Below are 17,587 nucleotides of genomic sequence, written 5' to 3' on the forward strand. Positions count from 1 at the left end.
CTCGTTCACTATGCGGAACCACTTCTGAAGGAAGACAGTGACCTATGTGACTGGTGGCGGACTGTAGGCACCTGCAGATACCCCAGTCTGGCAAAGCTTTGCCCCATGTACCTCCCTATATTAGCCACTTCTGTTCCAAGCCAGCGTGCCTTTTAGTGGCAGGGGGGTTGTCTCTGTTAGAAGGGAGCGCCTGCTGCCTGATCATGTGGAGCAACTATATTTCTTCATGATAACATCTAGTCATTACTTTCATTGTGCCGTGACATTTGCTTGTGCTGTGATGTGCATTGTGCTAGCCTGGACATTGTGTTCTGGAGATAGCAGTGTATGTTGTGTTGCCAATCAGGCTTTTAATGTTGTTTTTTTTTTCAAATAGCTACATGTTAAATAAAATATTGTTACTGAGGAGGCATTTTCCTTTGATATTCGATATTCGATTCGATATTCGAAGGTGGATATTCGTATTCGATTCGTATTCGAAAAATTTGATATTCGCACACCCCTAGTTAAAATGCTTTCTGCACCGTTGCTATAGCAACCAACGTGGTCGGCGGCAACGCCGGCGTCCGCCGCATGTCTCGTATTTCGCTCGTGAAAAACGCGGTATGCGTTTCCAACTTTACTAGCTGACGTACCATGGCCGCGTTCGCTGACTAGGAAATTCAGATTTCCCGCGAAGGGCCAGTTGCTACGGGAACGCGTTTTTACGTTGAAGTTGCGTGAACCCGCCGATAGGTATCCGCTGCCGTCAGCGGACCGACGGGTGCTCAGCGTTGTTACTTTATCTGGTCGATGGCGTCTCGCGAGTGTCCTCACATAAGGAGTATATATCTTACACCGTGCCCGCGAGATTGCCCGCAGGGCGCGCTTTAACCCAACGCTCCTTCATTTTCCTTCAGTTTGAAAGCTGCCCTTGAAACGCGCACTAAAATGTGGCCCATTTCTGTACCCACTGACGATGTAGAACGCCGAGTAAACAATGCGTCGAATGCCGCCGCGCGGCAGGAGACGCGGAGGGGTCACTCCACGCGCCGCAGTTTTAAGAGCGTTGGGTTGTAGCGCGCTTCTCAAACAGGAAGTAACAACCGTAACAGTTAGTTCGCGCTCGTCCTGTGTGTACCTGTGCGTTCTTTTCGAGTGTCATTCTTTGTGTTTGAGCAGTGCACTGCAAGTGTCGAGCTGTCACCGTTGTTAGTTCGCGGTCGTCGTGTGTGTGTTCTTTTCGTCAGTCCTTTGCGCTCGAGCGGCGCGTTGCAAGTATGGAGCTCCTTGCCGTTCTTCGTGTAACATTCTAATTTGTTGCTATTGCATTCATTCCTTCGCCGTTGCGGCGAAACCGTGACTTTTTTGTGGTCTCACAGAATCGACATCTGTCTGTCTGTTCCCACAAATTGGTGACTCGGACTTCGCCGGATCACTCTCGCTTCTTGATTTGCGCTCGCCTCACCCGCTTCGCTTCGCCGACAGCTGCCAAGAACTCGAGCACCGCAGCCGTCCCCGAAGCGGACAGTCATCGAAATCCCTGAGTGCTGGTCGTCGGACTCGAAACTTTGGTTCATCACCGCGAAGTCATTGTTCCGTCGAGGAGTCTTTCATGTTTTGCACTCCGTAGCTCACCCTGGCATTCGCGCCACACAGCGACTTATCACTTCACGTTATGTGTGGCCGAGCATTAACTTAGACGTCCGTCGTTGGTCACATGCTTGCCTCAGGTGCCAACAGTCTAAAGTGCATCGTCACACTGTCACTCCTCTTGGCACGTTCCCGTCCCCGTACGCTCGCTTCAGCCACCCACACGTCGACGTTGTTGGTCCACATTCTCCATGCGGGAACCATCGCCACCTATTAACCTGCATTGACAGATTCACAAGATGGCTTGAAGCGATGCCTCTTCAAAACATAACTGCGGAATCGACAGCCCGAGCGCTTGGCGCTCTGTGGATTAGCCGCTGCGGTATCCCTTCCACCATTACGACTGACGGTGGTCGCCAGTTCGACTCAACATTGTTCGCCAATCTATCTTGGCTCCTCGGTGTCAACCACATCAAGACTACCTCGTACCATCCCTTCGCCAATTGAACGCTTCCATCGCCAGCTGAAAGCGTCACTCATGGCTTCCACTTTTCCTTCATCATGGATGGAACGCCTTCCTTTCGTTATGATTGGCATCCGCACGTCTCATCGTAGCACCTCCTCCATAAGCGCCGCTGAGCTGACATTTGGCACCACTCTTCGAGTTCCTGGTGAATTCTTCAGTGACCCGCCGACGGGATCTTCAGACGTTTTTGATTATGCATACCATCTACGCAACGCTATGCGTACCGTGGTTCCGCCTCTGCAACGACGAACATCTCGTATTATATATGTCAGTCCCGACCTCCAACACTGCACGCACGTTTTTGTGCGACAGGATGCCGTGCGACCTCCTTTACAGCCCCAGTATGAGGGCGCGTTTAAGGTTGTCAACCGCACACCTAAACACTTCCGTCTGCTCATCAACGGCCGGGAAAGTGCTGTTTCCGTCGACCGTCTCAAGCCTGCGTACTTGGACACCGACACTTCAAGAAAGTCGCATCTTAAAACCACTCCGGACTGCCATACTCGCCGCGTGCATTTTGCGGCTCAACGGTCCGCCCCTGGCCACCTGCAACAAACCCGCGACTTCCTCACTAGAAGGGGGCCCTGTAGCGCACGAGCGCGGGCTACAAGAATCCGACCAAGAAAAGACGACGACGACGAAGCTACGTACCAGTGTTCTTCTTCGCGTCTGTGTAAAATGGTTCCAGACAAAATATATATTTTGTGGTCTCACAGCATCGACATCTGTCTGCCTGTTCCCACAGATAGATAGATAGATAGATAGATAGATAGATAGATAGATAGATAGATAGATAGATAGATAGATAGATAGATAGATAGATAGATAGATAGATAGATAGATAGATAGATAGATAGATAGATAGATAGATAGATAGATAGATAGATAGATAGATAGATAGATAGATAGATAGATAGATAGATAGAATCCGTCTGCGCAGCCAAAACCAGCCGTTGCGGCAGCTGCCGAACCCGACCTGTGGTGGTGGTGTTGCATGGAGGCCGCTTCCAGTTTGGCGGCGGGGGTACGTACGCCTTCTACGGGGGCCGTCAAGCAGCTGCACTATGGGACGCCGTCGTGGTCGTGCCCGCGTACAGGGTGGGCTCCTTCGGTTTCCTCACATGCTCGTGCACGAGGCGCCCGGCAACGTCGGCCTGCTCGACCAGGCGCCTTGCCATCCGATGGGTGCACAGGTGCGCGCACTGTCGTACCTATAGTGTTCCTGCATAAACACGAGCACGACAGTGCCTTTGTGGTCTTTTACGCATGACGCATATTTTCTCAAGAGCGACCAACGCCGGTCTCAAAATGAAGTTCTGTAGTTGATAAGGAACCATGTTGCTTCTAAACTACAAAGAAAACATGGGTGATTCCTCTGTCATAGGAATCGGTATAACACGAATGTGAAACGTGGCTTCACATACGTAGTTGAGAGGTTGTTGTGCTTTCTTTCGCCCCAAGGGCGAAGGAATGAATGCTATAGCAGCGAATTGTAATATCACGCAAAGAACGGCAAGCAGCCCGAAACTTGCAACGCGCTGTTCCAGCAGAAGAGACACACGGAACGAATATGCACAGGATGAGCGCGAACTAAGTGTCACAATTGTAACTTATTTCCGCGCTCCTTTCGCAAAAGCGGCCGCTGCAGTGAGCGAAGTGACCTTCGTGCTCACAACGCAAACTTGCGATGGGAGCACAAGACGTACAAACCACCGCCGTCACGAGATAAGCTCGCGCGCGAGAGTGACCACGCCCCGTAGAGGCGCGCGCTCATCGCAACGTGCGGGGCGACAACCTTTAAAGCGTCCTTCGAGCCCTTCGCGCGACCTCGCTAGTGATAAGGAAAACACGCTGATGTACCACCGATCTCTGAGTACCGCCACCGGCAAATTGTCTATATAAATAGCTCGCGTAGAAGAACGTGCCGTCTGTTGCCGAATCTTTCGCACCGCGCGCTGCGGGATGAGGGGCCGTAAGTTGGACTCCCGGTGACGGAACTTTTTCTTATAGTTTTTTCATTGTCATCTTTTAATCTGTATATTTTACAACGTCATATCCGTGACGGAAATACTTTAGTGTAGCCGTGGTATAGCCCGGCATAAAACACTTTCGTGTTAAAATGGCATGACGTTCGCTTCTTGTGCAAGTGATCACATCTCTGTGGCAAAATTATTTACGTCATTCTTTCTTGTCGGTGAAATCTCACACCTTTATGTTTACCTTTACGTGACGTCCACGTTTTCGACGCAAGAACACCGGATTAGTCGAGTGAATCGGCCAGCCGAAAATTATTTTTTTCTACGCGTCTTCTGTCTGCGCACGCGATCCGTCAGAACCTAGCCATATGCAGTTTCGTCGTGAAAATAAATTTTTTCTCATAGTGCCCGTAACGATGACCTATGCCTCCCTAGTTAATTGTCCGTCATAATCGATAGCGTCGACACTGAGTGAGAAGAAGCGCCACTGTATTCTGCTATCAAAGAAAGGTAGCGTTAAGGAAACCCATGCAGTCTGAATAAGTACATTCACTACAAGCCGTATAATATTGCCTTCGGACGTTACAACACAGCAGTCGATCAGGGGATACAACTATAAAGTAGACAGTAAGCCAATGTCTTCGCATATTCGACGTGGCAGACCTCGAGATTACGTTACTGCGTTTTAAGGTGAAAGCCTTAGGCCTGTGTTTCCAGGTCGTGCTCTGGGGTACAGAAAACATCATGGGAGCGCGTGATATAGCGCGTCCACTTCGTCTTGGCGGCGTTGGCGTGAGTGAAAAAAAAATTGTACTGGTTTAGCTCGGCTATGTCAGGATATGCGTCGTGTGAGGTAAGGTTCAGCTATTATTCTTAGCTCTCCTGGTTGTCTAGGATTAGCTTGATTATCACGCTTACTGCAACTTCAATGACACACACACGGTATACGCATTATGCGACACATGTATATTTATTTTTTGCTCAACGTCATTACTCTATTGCCACAAAAACGGCTCGGTGGTCATTGTAGTAACACGCTGCTGTCTCTATGGCCCCAACGCCCGGCACAGCGTGAGACTTGGCTACTGCGCAACGGAGGCGCACAGCTGGGCACGCACCGGCACCAGTGCGTCTGCCGCGGCTATGACGTCACTCCTCTGTAAAGTGCGAGACAGACGGTACGATTTTCCATGCGATGTGATGGCCGACGCGGCGGTGGGAGAGAGGGAATGGTGGCTGTCCGATGCTATGAAAGGTCACCATTACGGTTCCCTACCGCCGTGTCGGACGTCGCATCGCATGGAAAAATCGTACCGTCTGTCTCGCCCTTAATACGCAGACCCGCGCGGCGGCTCCGGCGCGGCAGCTGGGCACGCGCCGGCGCCAGTGCGTCTGCCGTGGCCATGACGTCACTCCTCTGGAATGCGCAGACCCACGAGGCCCGCGCGGCGGCAGCGGCGCCAGCTGTGCGCCGTGACGTCACTGCCCTTCGCGCATACGCAACACGTCTCTCGAAAGTGCTCAACCTCGTCTAGTGTAGCTAACGCTACAAAAAAAAGAAAAAAAAGCGCAGAAGTCACCTGAATAGGCCCTATAGTTGTGGGTGGCGAAGATAGAGAAAGTACTCGACAGCGGACGAGGCTAAAGCAGCTTTAAGAGCCGCTCGTCGCAATCGCCGTCGGCGGGAAGCCGCTAAGAATGAAGCTGCGGCAGCGGCACCGCGAGAGCAACATGCGGCCCTAATGCAACGCAGGCGTTCTGGGAATGCAGAGTTTGGGGTGAGTAAGGCCACCGCCGTCACTGTACATCATCGAGAAGTTCAACAGGAAATATTCAACAGTTTCCTCTAGCGTATATGCACTTGCACAAACGTACAGAGCACAAATCAGCCGTAACGGATAACGCCATGAAATCTGCACAGAATCTCGCTAAACGAGAATTATTCAAGATGTGCGTGGCGTTATGTTCGTTCGTCGTGCTTCTGCTTTTGAGGTTGTTTTGCATCGTGTTGTGGGAACAGTGATGTTTGTGTACGAGTATGTCACCAATGACTCGGGGGCTTCGTTGGCGTACGTTTATTACCTAAGGAAGTGTACACAAGGATACAAATGTCATAATGCACATATGTAAATAGTCCCCCCCCCGTTATCCTCTCTCGTTGTCTCTCCCTAACCTTTATCTCCGTCATGCACCGATCTATTACAATGTTTTCCTTCCCCCGCCCCTTTATTGCGTACAGTTCCTCAAATCAACAACCACTTACTACCTCGACTATACACGCAGAAACCAACATGTTACAACATCCGACCTAGTGCCTGTAGGCATCAGCGCGAGTGTGCCGTGTTTGTTTATTATTATTTTTTGTATCCTTGTGTTATTACACATATCCGTGGTAGGTCGTATACGTCCGCCATCGGACGATTGCTCGAGGATACAAGTTACCGCCGAGTGAAATTTCGCGTCCGCGTGTACACTTCGCTGCTTTTGCTAATGTGTCATGCGACAACATTTAATTGATACCGTAAATTTACACCACAACGGGAACAAGTAAAGAATCAAGGAGCAGGACAATTTCACTGACACCACTCCAGATGAAAGGAAGTGCTCAATCGGTGCAGTTGAGAAGGAATCTGGAACAAACAAAGCACGTTTTGTAATCTCTTTACGTTATTGAATTCTATACGGAAAAATGCTTATTCAAAAGCATCGCGCTCCGTCCATTGCAGTCGCGGGTTTTCAAGAAGCTGTGTTGCAGGGTCCCTCGGGCTGTCACTTCAGACTTCTAGTGTAATTTACAAGACTCTAGCAGCTTGAATAGTGAAATTGCACCTGAGGCTTGTCATAGCCCTCACCACCACCGCACAAACATTTCAGGTACATCCAACATTTCGGTGGCGACAACCAACGCATCACATTGCTGGGCCAGGACGCTGGCGCCACATCCATCGGCTACCACCTGACACGCAACGACACGCCGCCTATACAACGCGCCATACTAATGAGCGGCTCGCCTTTCGTGCCGCAGCCCGACAATACGGGTCAGCGTGCCCTGCTGAACGGCAACGCACTGGCCGACGTGCTCGGCTGCGGCAGCAGGCGAAGCTTGCAGGACGCCTCGGAGCGACGACGGGTCGTGGAGTGCCTCAGGAAGCGCAGCGCATACGCCACGGTGTTGGCCGCCGACGAGTTGGCCACCAGCAGCGACACTGTCGTGTTTGGTCCCAGCAAGAACCGCGACTTTCCGTGGAAGTTAGCGAGCGCCGTCCTCTCCGAGACGATGCTCAAGCGCGTCGACTTCCTAGTGGGCGTCTCCAAGGACGAAGGCACGTCGCACGTATCCGAATTGATGCAGGCGTTCGGCTTATCTGCCGACCAAACCCTGACACCAAGAAGGTAACGTACTCTTGCGCTAGACTTGCGGGGCCACGGGCTAATCCGCATTTGCACTTCAAATAATTCAGTTATGTGATCAGCCGTCCTCCTACCAACGCCTAAGCGCACAGCGTAGTGATGCTGTTGGGTGTCTTCTACTGTTTCGCGCGAGGAGGACACTTGAGATATATCGAAGCAGACGGAACGTCTTTGTTGGGACCTAGAAAAGAAGAGAAAGAGGAAGCGGAGAAGCGACCCACGACGCACGTGTTTTTCTTCTTCTTCGATTTCTATGTCGCCATTAAAGCGATCGTAGTTCATTCTACTACGCATTGAGTACTATTGCCGTGTGCCACAGGATTGGCTATGTCGTGCCATAACATATGGTGCCGAAAACCCGGGATCTGCGGCTAATCGGCGACACGGACGGCAGCATCGACAAGAACGATTTCTCCGAGGAATAATCGCCGGTGCTTGGTAAGCCTCGTCGGTGGCCGCGCCCAGCTACGTCAACGAGTGGACGCAAGCCCAAGGTCCTGTGAGTACACTGCAGCAATGGATCGTTTGAAGAAGAAGAGATCATCGGCACGAGCTCAGAATACCAAGATAATCAACGAGGCGACAGCTATTTTGGAAAGCGACAGCGTCGATAGAGCGACAATCATCGCATGGAAGGAGCGGCTGACATCCAGCAATGAAAGCTGAAGAAGATATCGGACGAAATGGAAGACCACATTCCAACAGAGGAGCTCGCGTCTGAATACGCCGCAGCAGCAGACTACGAAGACCAAGCGGTAGCGACACTTGCACGTCTACAGTGCCGAATCGAGGACATCAACAACGCGCAGAGAGCCGTCGACGCTGGAAATCCAGCAAGTACCGTCCATGCTCCTACGAATGTCGGCAATGCACATATTGGACCCCGCCTACCTCGACTGGAGATCAAGCCTTTTAACGGAAACATACGGGAGTGGACGGCTTTCTGGGAGCAGTTTGAAGGCACCGTGCATTCAAATGCGACACTAAGCGAGACGGACAAGTTCCATTACCTTCGGAATTACCTGAGAGGAGAAGCTGCTGCAGCAATCGCTGGATTTGCGACTACAAGCGCATGCTACGGAAATGCAGTTCAGCTACTAAAAGACAGATATGGGGATAAACGGCAAATAGAGCAACATCACCTACGAGCCTTGAGAGACATTCGATGCGTGAGACTGGCGTCTGACGTACAACAGCTGCGCACTCTATACGACCAAGTCCAGATGAACATGCGTGGTCTCGACGCTCTCGGGGTGCCGACAAGCAGCTTTTCTGCGATGCTCTATGACATTCTACTGAAAGCACTGCCGCAAGAGACCAGCGCCGTATAAGTGAAGTCATGCTCCGAACATCGGTTGCTACAAACGAAGAAACAGTGTCATCGTGTCAGGAGCTCGAGAGCTTGCTACAGTTTAGCCCGCATCGAAATCGAAAGCCGAGAGCGAATCAGGGACACAAGAATCGTCAGAACGCACTCACAACCGCAAGCATATTCCATCGGCATCTGTGCTGCATACCGCGCATACAGGAAAGCCGAAATATGGTGAGTGCTTCTTCTGCAAATCCATGAGACATGAAACGGAGGTATGCGACAGTTCTCTAACGCTCGAAGAGAAGAAAGATAGACTAGGCAGAAGCATGAGGTGCTATAAATGCACTATACCGGGGCACCTAGCCAGAGATTGTCCGAAGACGCATACAGTGCCTTTCTTGTAAAAAAGGCATGCAACAACTATGTGCAACCCAAACGCCAATGAAAAGAGTACTAGGAAATTGAACACAACGACAGCATGCGTTAACGAAACGCAGTCAGATCAGAACGAAAGATCAACTGCCGTAACGAGCTGCCAACTTGACGAAGGTGTACATCTTCAAACTTTTCGTTCTTGGGTGGGAAGAGAAGATAAGGCATGCTACATAAGAGGAATCTTAGACAGCGGCAGCCAGCGTTCATTTATAAAGGAAGAACTCGCTGCACGTTTGCAGCTGAAAGTAATCGGAGAAACGAAGCTGGCAATCAACACGTTTGCGTCTGAAGAACCTTCCCAACCACGACGAAGTAAAATAGTCGAAGTGCACGTGAGAAGTCAGTTTGGAGACAAAGAACAGGTCATCGAAGCTATCACGATACCAGTGATCTGTCAAGATGTCGCAGTGACGAATACTGACTGTTCCTTTGGCAAGAACCTTCGTGAACTGAAGATGGTATTAGCGGACGAGCTTACCATTCCTATGGCGCAAGCCGAGCCTGGAATAAGTCTGCTTATTGGATCAGACCAAATATGGAAGATCATAACCGGTGAAGTCATCAGAAGCCAAGAAATTGAAGGACTAGTGGCTATTAACACTATATTGGGTGGACACTACAAGGACCTGTGAAGAAAAGGAGCTTTGTTCAAAGCACATCCAGAGTTATGGTATGTGTATTAAGAACAGATATACGGTCACAATCGGAGATTAATGATGATCTGCAGTCCTTTTGGACTTTGGATGTTATGGGCATCTCCCCAGAGGAAGAACAGCTAACTTCTTCAACCACGTTGTCCAGGTTCCTAGAGAATATTGTCAAGAAGGATCGACGGTACGAAGTTGCAGTGCCGTGCAAAGAACCTGACATAGAATTAATTGAAGACAACTACCTCGTCGCACAGTAACCGCCTTCAGAGCCTTGTACGACGACTATCAACCAAAAAAGGCCTGCTGGAACGGTACGACCATGCCATTCGACAGTACGCTGACTCGGGACACGCGGAAGTAGTCTCCAAAAGGAAACCCAATGAGGAGCGTACATATTACATGCCGCACCGAGAAGTTATCCGTGAGGACTCTCTCACTACGAAGCTGAGGGTGGTATTTGATGCCTCGTCGCATGCAAGAGACCAAAAATCGCTGAATGATTGCCTACAAACCGGGCCGAACTTGAATCCTCAGCTGCTACAAGTCCTCATGCGATTTCGCTGGTACAAAGTACCAATGACTGCAGACATAGAAAAAGCGTTTCTGCAGGTTGGTGTTAGACCACAAGACAGAGATCTCTTCAGGTTCTTGTGGTTTGCTGAGAAGCCGACGTTACCATTCAGGGAAGACGACATACAGGTCTGGCGAATGACAAGAGTACCTTTCGGATCGACGTCAAGTTCCTTCATGCTTACAGCGACCATTCAACATCACCTCAAAACAGGTGTAGACAACGAGCAGCACGGAGTGGCCCAACTACTTGCAAAGTCATTCTATGTAGATGATTTGCTGATTGGGGCGAATAACATTGCAAGCAGCTGTAGAGCTTTACGCCACCACAAAGGCAATAATGAATGACGCTGGAATGCCACTCAGAAAATGGACAACAAGTTGTCAAGAGCTGCAGGACATATTCGACTCAAACGAGCCAGCTATACCTAACAGGCAGCGGACAAACGCCAACCACAAGCAAAAGTCCTCGGAATGACATGGAACATGGAGACCGACAGCCTTACTTACAGCTCTCAAAATATATTGTCATTTCTGGAGAAGGCTCAAGATACAAAGCGCTTTCTTCTGCAAACAGTGTCGAGAGTTTATGACCCACTGGGACTAGTTGCTCCTTTCGTGGTAAGAGGAAAGATGTTATTTCAGCAGCTGTGGGTCCGTAAAGTCGACTGGGATGAAGAGCTGCCAGATGATATAGCACGACAGTGGATGAGCTGGAGAAGTGATTTGGTTCACCTTCCCAAGGTCAATGTTCCCCGACGTTTGATGTCAGAGGCAGCTGATATTCGTGACATTCAAATACACGTCTTTGTGGACTCAAGCACGAAAGCTTATGGAGCGTACGCATATGTTCGCACTGAGCTAGCTAACGGCGACATCAGCACAAGTCTCATTGCTGTGAAATCTAGAATCGCCCCATTGAAGCCTCTCTCTTTACCACGCTCGAGCTAATGGGAGCGCTAATAGGCAGCAGATTGCTAAAATATATAGAGAAGCATATACTCCTCTTTTTGACAGACCACTTTATTTTATGTGGACAGACTCTACAATTGTCCTGAATTGGATTCAAGCAGATTCATGCAAGCAAGAAGTCTTCGTTAAAAACCGCATCGCTGAAATCAAAGCAATGACTCAAATACGGGATTGCAGCTGGCAGCATTGCCCAGGTGACGAAAATCCTGTGGATTTTGCTAACAAGGGGTGAATCGCTGACGCCTTGATACAAAGAACGTTTGGTGGCAAGGACCGAGTTGGCTGCGGCTGAGCCTTCTGAATGGCCACTCAGGAAGCCTTTTAGCTGCTGAAGGGATCAGGAAGCAATCAACTCGACACATATAGCCCTCAAATAGGTGACAAATCGCATGAGCGGATGAGCGCCAATCTTTGACGTAACAAGACACAGTTCTCTCATCAAACTGCTGAGAGTCACGGCGTGGGTACGGCGCTTCATACACAACGCTAATAAAAGTTGCCCGAGGTACTGGATGTCTGAAGACAGAGAAATATTGGCAGCTGAGCGTTACTGATACACCAAGTTCAAAGTGAAGCCTTTGGTGATGAAATGTTTGCGCTTCTTAAGAAGCAGGTTCTACATAAAAGTTCAAAGGTGAATGACTTGCGACCGTTTCTAGATGAAGAAAACCATGCTTCGAATTGGTGGGAGGCTACAAAACCTCAATGAAAGCCTTGGTACAAACACCCATTGGTGCTACCTGGACGGTCATTACTTCACGTTTCTTGAAGTTCGAGATTCCCATGTTCGCACAATGCATGGAGGCATAACCGCCACGCTAAACCACCTGAGAGAGCGCTTCTGGGTTATAAGAGCTCGCCGAACAGTGAAGACGGTGATTAACCGCTGTGCGTTATGTGCTCGCTATAGAGCAAGGCAAGCTCGCCGCCACAAGCTCCACTTCCGACCTGCAGGATTGAAAGATCCAAGGCATTCGACACTACAGGAGTGGATTTCGCAGGACCAGTCTTTGCCAAAAAAGCTGGACAATGCGACCAAAAAATGTACGTTGTAATTTTTACTTGTGCATCAACGCGGGCGATACACTTGGAGTTGGTGAGCGACATGACTGCGAAAGGCTTCCTGCTAGCATTCCGAAGATTTATTGCTAGGAGAGGATTGCCCAGCGTCATTTACTCAGACAACGCTCGATCATTCAAAAAAGCATCCAAGGAACTCAGGGAGGTAATGGACCGAATCAAAGAGACCGACTTCCAGTCGTCCATCACGACACAGCGGATTAAATGGAAATTCATCGTAGATGCGGCGCCGTGGTGGGGCGGTTGGTGGGAAAGACTGATTAGATCAGTGAAGACGTCTCTACGAAAAGTCCTCGGACGAAACAGCCTTTTTGCTGAAGAACTCGGTACGCTACTTGCCGAGGTCGAGGCTGTGGTTATTCCCAACCGCTTACTTACGCCTGCCTCGAAGCTTGGTGAGCCATCCGCGATTACGCCAGCACATTTCTTATAGGCCAACAATTTACCACCTTGCGGATGGTGATTCAACAGAAGATTCAGTGAACCACAGCGGTGCGAAGGAATATTCACGGCGTTTACAACACCGCCAAAGTTTGTTGGATCATTTTTGGAGACGTTGGAAGCACGAGTATATTCTCACACTACCATCCGCACATCGTTCTTCTGGATCTTCTTCCCGCAACCTAGCAGTTGGAGACATCGTGATTGTGGACACACCCAACAAAGCGAAGTTTATGTGGCCTCTGGCAAAAGTGGAAGAAGTTTACCTCGGCAATGATGGAATTGTTCGCGCTTGCCTGTTACGCCTGAGTAGCGGAAAAGTTTTGAAAAGACCGCGCAGAAGATATACTACCTGGAGATCGGCGCTACCACAACTGAGGCCCCGGAAGATGTTGGGACCTAGAAAAGAAGAGAAAGAGGAAGCAGAGAAGCGACCCACTACGCACGTGTTTTTCTTCTTCTTAGGATTCTATGTCGCCATTAAAGTGATCGTAGTTCATTCTACTACGCATTGAGTATTTATTGCCGTGTGCCGCAGGATTGGCTATGTCGTGCCATAACACCTTCATTGAAAAGGTTGTCAACGCGGTGCTCATGTGCACACGGTTTTGTATGCTCATGTAGCCAACTATGTTTACACGAAAACCTTTTTGGATCCCTTCTCACTAGGCGCTGTGTGAAACCAAAACTGCGACTGAGTGTTACAAAACTGTATCCAAATAATTAACCATCACGCGCTCAAGCAAACAAGCTTTCCAGCCGTGATGACTGGGTTGTTAGCTACCTATTGCAACTGACAAAACAGGATGCAAAATTTTTGCGTGAGTGCTCCTATAATGATGTGCTCACCACTTTTCATTAATGTCTGGCACCACTTGCTCTGACGTGTGAAGTGCCACAAGAGTTGTGCATCCACCTCTTGACCTGAAAAGTTGGAACTTAAACGTGTCTGCTGGTCACATGAACCACAGACGGGGAAGCCTTTGCTGCCCTATGACTCAGCACATTCTAAGCTGTAAAGAGGGAGTTGGTGAGGGCCTGTTACCCAAACACTTTCCGTAAGTCATGTCAGCACTGCGTTGGTTCGAGTATTCAGAACCAAACAGAGCACCTGGCTTTGGCAGGGTACCCTTCATACATGCGACTGGCCATTGCAAAATGCATGCTATGAGGCATGGCCAATGCCGAATGAGTTGAGGATCAGGTGCCTGTTCAAAAAAAGAAAAGAATCATGGTGGTGCAGCACATGCCTAGGCTGTCAAACAATCTGAAAAAGATAACACAGCGCTGTGATATCAGGATGACCTTTTGAGTCCCTGAGAAGATTTCCAGGTTGTGCAAAGCGGTGAACACTCCCCCTGGAAACCAAGACTTGAGCAAAAACACCACCACACGTTTGTGCCATGTGAGCTAGGAGTCGTGTACTCTATGCCACTGTCACGCGGCAGGTACTATGTCGGACAAACGGGTAAGTGCCTTAATGTCCGTCTTAGACAGCACCAACACAAGCTGTCAACAGCTACATGCAGTTATCTAACGAAACACTGCCATGATTGTGGCTGCTCCCCACAGAGACCTGCACTGCGGCAGGCAGTCATGGCAAGCAGCTTGTTTGTGAAATTCTACCGGCAGCTGAAATTTAGAGGCTTGGTGATAGTTGTGTCAGCAGGTCCTCGCTTTCGTTCCCCAAGAAAGAGGCACATTACCTGCAGTGCATGCCTTCCTATCCACGTCTTCCATGTCTTCCTATCTTTGTACTCGTGTAACCTCCATGGCTTGTTGTGTTACCTTGTTTCTCAGTTGGTAGTTCATATTCGTGATTATTTTTGTAGCGAGAGCTCCACTGGCCGTATTCTCGCCGTTTCGCTGGGGCCGGTGGCCGCACCGCTCACCGCGTCATCTGGCATGACCTCAGAGGAAGGGCCAGTGAAACTACGTAGCAACCGTGTTTCCAGTTGAAAGTCAGCGTTGTGTGTGTGTGTGTGCACGTTCTACTCTGTCCGTATTCAGTCGCGCTATTCAAAGTTAACAGAGGAGGAGCCAGCGTTGCATCGCATATAAAGAAGGGGTGGCTCAGTGGGATTCGTCGGCAGATATGGAAAGTCAGTCGGAGAGACTGAAAGAAGCCAGGCTTCATCGTCGGAACGAAACCAAGAGGAGGCAGCGAGCCGAGGAGACAGAGGAAGAACCAGCCACATGCCTCGAGAAGTGTAACCGCACAGAGAACCAAGCTAAACAATAGACAGATTTAGTTGGGCGTCCGCAGCAGCTCTTTGGACGCAGCCTGCCAGCCGTTTTCTATGGCAGGCTGCATCCGTAAAGCTGTTGCGGACACTCAAATAAATCTCTCCAATAAGATTAATCGTACCTCTCGCTATGCACACCCAGGCATAACTGAGTGAAGCCACAGCCGATTTTTTTACTTTCGTTTTGTATATCATGAGTGTGCTTCAAGTTTTAAGTTTTAGACTGCACTGCCACAATTCCTCGACTATCCACTTCAGCAGCTTCTTTTCACGAGGCATTATCACCACTTTTTTTTTCATGTAGTCGTGCACTTCTACATTGCTCTGATGCATACCATAAAAAGGCCTTGCGTTCGAAGCACTAAAACGGTTGCGAGTTCAGCACGGCGGCTGCAAGTCTCCCTGGGTGCTCTGTCTTCTCCCGCTGTTTAAATTTTCTTTACGTATATAAACCAACTCACCTAAGCATTCATTTTAACCAAATACATATAACTTGCCGAGCTTGTTGTGCAGCAGGTCCTGGAGCTTGCCATTTCTTTCTTCCAGCGCCTCAATTCTTTGCTCGAGGCGCTTGTTTTGCCTCCTCAACTCCCTGTTCATATCTTTTTGTTTTTGGAGGAGGCTCACGTGGACAACTTCTTCGTCATCTGAACTGTCGCTGCTGCGGGCTCTTTTTGGCTTCCATTGTCCCCCCTTCAGGTGCCTTTTTTTTGTGGGCTTAGGAATGAATGAATTAACTCATGATTAATCACTGATCAAAGAGGCTTTAAGTAATTAAGCTACACATACCAGGAAGTCTACACTTTCTAGTAATACATAGCTCAAAATTTAAGTTACAACCACTCCTTTGTCATGATTCTTAGCTAGCCATGAATATGCCCTATAACATTGCATGCCATGTTGCTAACCACAACAGTTGTATCTGCTGAACAATGCGATATTTTTGTTCCACACCGTGTCATTGCTTACACATGCTGTTATTTATGTAGACCTATATAGCCACATGAACTTATGCAAATCAATTTAATGCATCATTTTCACTGTAAAATCAACAAATAAGCACTGAGCATGAATATAACTTCGAGGAGTGTGCTTTGGCTTGTCAACATTCCGAAGCAACATTTAGCTCGTAAAATAATGAAACAAATGTACAACTAAAGCCCTGCAAACTTACGCAAATGCATCTGTGTGAGTGACTATACTACAAATGTGCGACTTCAGAAAGTTAACCGAATGTTGGAAGTTAATGCTACGTCGATGCATTTTGTTCTATCCTGTGTCATATGATTCAAGTATTTACCTTCAGAGTTCTGACGTCCGCTTCAGGGTCCGTTTCGCAGAAGAGATTGTCTGGCACGGCAATTCTTTTTTTTCCCATTTTTGCGACAAGGTTGTTGAAGTTGGCTATAATGCAGTGAACACAAAAAATTGGAGCAGGCTGCTATATAATCACATCAAAACTTACAACTGGATGTAAACATGTTCCTCTATGATTAAAGCTGAGCTGCAAATGCATGCGCTCAATTCACACAAGCTGCAAGTAAATTCATACGTAATATATACATATATATGTTGGTCAACGCAAGAACAGGAACATGGAAGCTTTGTTGGTATAAGCGTGAAGAACAATTAACTCATATCGTTGTCACACCGGCGATTATTATCGCGATCGGAATTCGATTTATTGATCGCGATTAGTCTACGTTATAACGTACGCCACTTTTTTTTTTTATCGCGGTCGTGCAAGCGTGATGGAGTGAATTTCTCTCTACGCAAGCTGCAAAAGGGAGCCGATCACAGTAAAAAAATTCGATCCCAATCGAGCCTAGCCGCGATGAGCAGTGCACAGTGCGATACCGAGTGGTTAAGTGCATTATATCATGCACTTAACCAACATGTACCATCATCGTCTTTTACAGCTCTACAAATCACAGACGGAACACGGCATATTGTTCTTATGTGAAGACACTAACCTCCACACCAACATTCTTTACTACCTTACAAGGCACCACGAGTACTGGTCTGTGCCTCACCCACGTACTAACTACGGCTTTCAAACCCTAAGCTATACATTGCCTTCTTTGCTTAACAAGTTTAACTTTTCTCACACCTCGATACGCGAACTTTCCTTCAACTCTCTTCGAAATTTATTTCGTTGATGTGTGCATTTACCCACCACCTTAATTATATTTTGTGTACGCAAATTTATTTGAATATATCTGGAGATATAATGTATTTGTAGTATTACCCATTTCATTGTGCACCGTGTTTTTTCTGTTTTGAGTTCTTGTTTTTTTGCTACAACATTATCCTGTGCTATTTCTGTTTTGTGCATAGCGCAGTGCCGATGTATACGGGGGGAAGGGAGCAACGTCAGGCCGCGACTGTGTGGCTTT

The 17,587-nt window shown here is 48.6% G+C and overlaps 2 protein-coding genes across 2 annotated transcripts; both read left to right on the top strand.

Moving 5' to 3' along the window:
* Nucleotides 1-3,109: 3,109 nt before the first annotated feature.
* LOC119376593 (cholinesterase 1-like) lies at nt 3,110-7,471 on the top strand (the record flags this gene model as incomplete). The annotated part of the gene is made up of 2 exons (XM_037646375.1): nt 3,110-3,291; nt 6,949-7,471. Coding segments are annotated over 2 exons (705 nt in total), but the record flags the coding sequence as incomplete, so codon positions are not given.
* A 697-nt stretch (nt 7,472-8,168) lies between these two features.
* LOC119376594 (uncharacterized) lies at nt 8,169-8,816 on the top strand. The gene has a single exon (XM_037646376.1). The coding sequence runs from the start codon at nt 8,169-8,171 to the stop codon at nt 8,814-8,816; it is 648 nt and encodes a 215-aa protein (XP_037502304.1).
* The last annotated feature ends 8,771 nt before the right edge of the window (nt 8,817-17,587 follow it).

This window comes from Rhipicephalus sanguineus, unplaced genomic scaffold, assembly GCF_013339695.2.
Source record: "Rhipicephalus sanguineus isolate Rsan-2018 unplaced genomic scaffold, BIME_Rsan_1.4 Seq1624, whole genome shotgun sequence".
In the NCBI taxonomy this organism is placed as follows: Eukaryota; Metazoa; Arthropoda; class Arachnida; order Ixodida; family Ixodidae; genus Rhipicephalus; species Rhipicephalus sanguineus.